Genomic DNA, 5031 nt, shown 5'->3' with positions numbered 1-5031 from the left:
AGAAGAAGGGAAGGGATGAAGATGAAAAATTGACCCTTCACCATATTCTGTTAACATTACAAAATATTAACAAGATTCATGCACCAACCATGCAAAGAAAGATTTCACTTTGGAAAAAATAAATAAATAAATAAAAAGTTGCTAACAATTCTTTGTTCTAGTAAGTATGATAATAAGAAAATGAAGATTTCAATAGTGAATTTGTTTAAAAATTAATAAAAATAAATAAATAAATAAAGTGGCAGACAAAGGGTGCCGATAGGATCACAATGTCAACAGGATATTGAAGTTTAGGCTGACGTCAAATATTTAATAATGCTTAGTTTAACAAAAATAAGTGTTTATTTCGTTAAATAATCTAAATCAGCCGCTATTTAAAGCCCCATGAGCTCACAAGTGAATCAAAAAGCTGTACATTACAAACAAAGAAAAAGACTTTGTGCAGGAAAAGAGCTAGAGGGAGAGAGAGAGAGACGGGCTACCGGATAAATTGACTTGCAAGAAACAAGAACCTCACTTCGGCGTCGACGATGATAGCATGCCTGGAGCGATTCATCCACGAGAACGACACCGAATCTAGACAAGATGATGACTTGCCCAACATATGCCAGTCTCTAGACCTCCAAGGCAGCATCGACTGCGTGGCTACCGGCTTAGCCGGTAAAGATTTCGGCGGCACGTATTCTTTTAAGCCCTTGGCTATAATCAGGCCAGCCGGAGCCGATGACGTAGCCAGGGTGGTGAAAGCAGCGTACAGGTCACCTAGTATGACGGTGGCAGCGAGGGGTAACGGCCACTCCATCAACGGTCAAGCCATGGCCGATGGTGGAGTGGTGATAGACATGCGGTCCACCGCAGAAAACCAATTCAAGATTGTGAGAATGAATGGGGAAATGTTCGTTGATGTGTCCGGAGGGGCATTATGGGAAGACGTGCTAATACGGTGCGTTTCCGGGTTCAATCTTGCTCCCAGGTCGTGGACTGACTATCTGGGTCTAACCGTAGGGGGGACGTTATCTAACGCCGGCGTTAGTGGGCAAGCCTTCCGTTATGGACCGCAATCGTCAAACGTGAGTGAGTTAGATGTGGTAACTGGAAAAGGCGACATATTGACTTGCTCCGAGAGAGAAAATTCTGAACTCTTCTTCGGAGCCTTGGGTGGTATTGGTCAGTTCGGTATCATAACCAGGGCTAGGGTGAAGTTGCAGCCAGCACCAGACATGGTGGGTATTTCTTTATTTATAAATTTTCTTTCAATTCTTAAATGATTTTGCAAAATCTGGTCACTCTATTTCTTTTTTGGCTTTACCAGATACTTTGGTGAGTTTTTAGTGCATGAACGACACGCTAACGCTACGTTTTTATTATTATTATTGTGATTAGGTGAGATGGATAAGGGTAGTGTATTCCGAGTTCGAAGAGTTCACCCGGGACGCAGAGTGGCTGGTGACTCTTCCAGAGGGCAAGTCGTTTGATTACGTTGAAGGGTTCGTGTTCGTGAACAGTGATGACCCCGTAAATGGGTGGCCATCAGTGCCGTTGGACCCGGACCAGGGGTTTGACCAGACGGCCATCCCTCCAACCGCTGGCTCTGTTCTTTACTGCCTTGAAGTTGCTTTACACTACCAAAACAGTGACCACCCATCAGCTGTTGATACGGTAACTAATTCACCAATCCCATTTCACTTCTTGTATATTTATTTTAAGATCTGCTGCATTTAGTCTCGCAGTAAGCTCAATTGCAACCCAATGTCGACTTCGTTGGATTAAACCCTATACTAAAAAGAATTTTACTAGAACATAGAAAAGTAGAAACTATGGGGCCACGCGGTGTCCAGTGATGGCTGAGTTTTGACCTAGTAATTGCTAAGTAGGCCCACTCAGAACCATAAATGAGTTCAGTCTCCAGCACCACATCAAAAAAACTGTCCCGCCGGACGACGGTCACTGTAAAAAGTCAAAAGACCCCAATTTCAGTCACACGTGTACGACGCTGAGAGATGGTGGACGCTTATTTTCGTCCTCATGATGACACCTTCGATTCTACTGGACTAAACAATATAGCAAAATAAAAAAAAATATGTTTCCATTTGAAACTGACTATACGGTATTATGTATCTGTCATTGGATTTTCTGGCAAGGAGAGCGTAGAAATGGCCGTGCAATCAGTAGCGTAATTACCAGATTGACACTGTGCTTGGATTATGTTACGAGTGTAATTTCTAACCTGGCCATTTGCGTAATCTGGACTTGTGACGAGTGGTAAAATGGTAATGTTGCAGGGAGAGAGATGTTATGGCTCTGATCATGGGGGTTTTGCTGACATTTTGGACCCCACAATTCCACAAATGGTCATAAAGCCATTGTCTTCTGGAATAAGTGGATTTCCAAATGACGTAAATGCCCACGATTAACTAGGTTTCTATTGGTGCAGGTTGTGAAGAGCTTGCTTGGACGGCTGGGATTTATCAACGATTTGAAGTTCCAAATGGACGTCACCTACGTGGAATTTTTATCGCGTGTGAAGCAAGTGGAGGAACACGCCAGAGCCAATGGGACATGGGACTCTCCTCACCCTTGGCTCAACATGTTTATATCAAAGAGGGATATTGCCGATTTCGATCGTATGGTGTTCAAGAGGCTATTGAAGGAAGGCGTGGGTGGGCCCATGCTGATGTACCCACTGCTGCGAAGCAAGTAAGTAACGCCCCCGGCTTGCAGTTTTCCCTTTCATTGGACAGCGTCGTAAATTTTATTTTTAAAATTTTAATTGATTGGGTGAACAAATTTTTTTGTACACCGATAAGAATTTTCCTTTTCATTGAGGTCGTTATTATTGTTCCGCGCATGTCATCCGCGTGTAAGATGAATAGGCTCCCAGATTTCTCTGAGAATGAGCGGTTTGCACTAACAGCCTCTCATTTAAACACGTGTAAACAAAACAAGCCACGTAGGACGCACAACCACTTGTCACCTAGAATGTGTAGATGTGTCACGTTTGCCACCTAAGCCCTTTCACAATCTCATTTGCTGAACCTGGACCATTGCCCTCTTATATGTACTCAGCAGCAGGCGATCAAAGCCATAAATTTTATGTACGTATAGGTATAGATTCAGTTCACCTATTTTCATCAGTTTAGCGTATAAGAAAAACGTAGAATGAAAGATTCAGTTTGTGGGACAAAGATACGGTGGAGCCCACACTGGCTAATTACAATAATCTCATGACACCTATTGGTTCAATTTAGTTGGCAAGGCATTAGGTATTAGGCCCTATGGAATATTTTTTTTTAAACTTTCCAGACGCAACAACCTAGGGGTATTACCGTAAATATGAGAAGGGTAAAATGATTATGGATCCGAAGTGCAAAACGGTAGGGTATTTCTGTCATGGTCGCTCATGCCATTTGGGAAAACGACAAGGAGATTTATTGGCCAGGCCAGCTTATAATGACAGCATAATTTGTCGGAGGGATTTTTTCTTGTCGAAATTACCCCTGCAATGGGCACAGCCTAGAATGCTAGGAGGCCATAATCGTCCGAGTCCAAAGCCCACCACGAGCTTCAGTTCAATGGCTCAGTCAGATTATAGCAATAACCCATCCTTCCCATAAGTTTATTGGATTTAAAAACATGTAAAAACTTTTAATGCATATTGCATTTGCCCCCAAATTTCATAAAGCTGAAATCTTTGGTGCAATAGATGGTGTTCTTACACTTGTTGTGAATCAGGTGGGATAATCGTACGTCTGTGATGATACCAGCCGAAGGGGAAATCTTCTACATAGTGGCATTGCTCAGATTCACTCACTCAAAGGGCCCTTGTGTTGAAAAATTGGTATCTCAAAACCAAGAGATTGTCCAACTATGCTTTAACAAGGGTTTTGATTTCAAATTGTATCTCCCTCACTACCACTCCCAAGATGACTGGAAACGGCACTTTGGAAATCAATGGTCAAGATTTGTGGACAGGAAGGCCAGTTTTGATCCCATGGCCATCCTTGCACCTGGGCAAAAAATTTTTAAGAGAATCATCTCCCACTCCTAGTACTTAATCGATGAATGAAATTGTAATTTTCTTTTTCTTTTTTTTTTACTGTCTTGAAATCTATTTTGAAATGATGCTAGTTACAATTGGTGGGGCGTGCACACACCTTTGCAATTAGATGACAAACAACATATTGATGCAATGTAAAGGAATATTTTGAAAAGAATAATAGAGCGAAGAAATTGATCTTTTCTGTTACATTATATATATATATATATATGAAGCCAACTATTGAGAGTTGGAAAAAAAATGTCATGCTTCGCTTTGTAAATTTTATTTGATTTAACTAATGCAATATGTTCTAATATGCCTCTGTACTTCTTAATTATGTTCGATTTATGTTATAGGAGGACCTAAATTTGAAGTATAAACACAATCGCATAATTATACAATATAAAAAAAAATAACACAAAATATATGTGGTTTAACCATATAAAAGTACACATTTATGAGTAAAATAATAGAAAAAATTTCACTATGATAGAAAAAAAAAATACAATTATTCAAAACTCTTAAATTTTAATCTTAATGTATTTTTTGAATATATCACAAATCTATCACAAATGGTAGAAAATATAATATTTATATTGAGACCTCACTTTGTATTCCAATCAAATCGCAATGTAAAACTTTCGAATTTGATCACAATTTGGATTCATAAAAATATATATAGAATTCATGCCACATAAAAATAACAATTTAATTAATAGAATAAAGTTTCAATATGCTCAGATTTCACTAGATGGATAAAAGTTGTGATCAATGAGCCAAAAAAATGAAATTTAACCGATGCAAAATTATATGTATAGTGTCAAAGACGAATATGAAAATTTGAGACAAGAAAATGAGTAATTGAAAGGCTAGCTTGATGGGTAAGTGAGAGGAAGAATATGTTTAGGGGCGAATTTGTTAACTTGGAATGTGATTTGGAAATTAATTAATGACTCTTTTTTAATGTATTGAATTAAGATTGTTAGAAATCT

The 5031-nt window shown here is 39.3% G+C and overlaps 1 protein-coding gene across 1 annotated transcript; it reads left to right on the top strand.

Annotated features, from left to right (window-relative positions):
- The first annotated feature begins 394 nt into the window (after positions 1–394).
- Positions 395–4246, top strand: LOC110662237 (cytokinin dehydrogenase 7). Its single transcript, XM_021821150.2, has 4 exons — positions 395–1223; positions 1384–1659; positions 2435–2697; positions 3733–4246. The coding sequence occupies exons 1-4, from the start codon at positions 531–533 to the stop codon at positions 4046–4048; spliced, it is 1548 nt and encodes a 515-aa protein (XP_021676842.2). The 5' UTR covers positions 395–530; the 3' UTR covers positions 4049–4246.
- The last annotated feature ends 785 nt before the right edge of the window (positions 4247–5031 follow it).

This window comes from Hevea brasiliensis, chromosome 11, assembly GCF_030052815.1.
Source record: "Hevea brasiliensis isolate MT/VB/25A 57/8 chromosome 11, ASM3005281v1, whole genome shotgun sequence".
Lineage (NCBI taxonomy): Eukaryota > Viridiplantae > Streptophyta > Magnoliopsida > Malpighiales > Euphorbiaceae > Hevea > Hevea brasiliensis.
Note: the sequence above shows the minus strand (reverse complement) of the source record. Positions and strands in the feature narration are given on the sequence as shown.

What these genes read in the sequence shown, in the direction of transcription:
- LOC110662237 (XM_021821150.2), top strand. Translation starts at nt 531, where the DNA reads ATGATAGCATGCCTGGAGCGATTCATCCACGAGAACGACACCGAATCT. An exon ending in ACCCATCAGCTGTTGATACG is followed by an intron (nt 1,660 to 2,434) that starts GTAACTAATTCA and finishes CTATTGGTGCAG; the next exon opens with GTTGTGAAGAGCTTGCTTGG. An exon ending in TACCCACTGCTGCGAAGCAA is followed by an intron (nt 2,698 to 3,732) that starts GTAAGTAACGCC and finishes GTTGTGAATCAG; the next exon opens with GTGGGATAATCGTACGTCTG.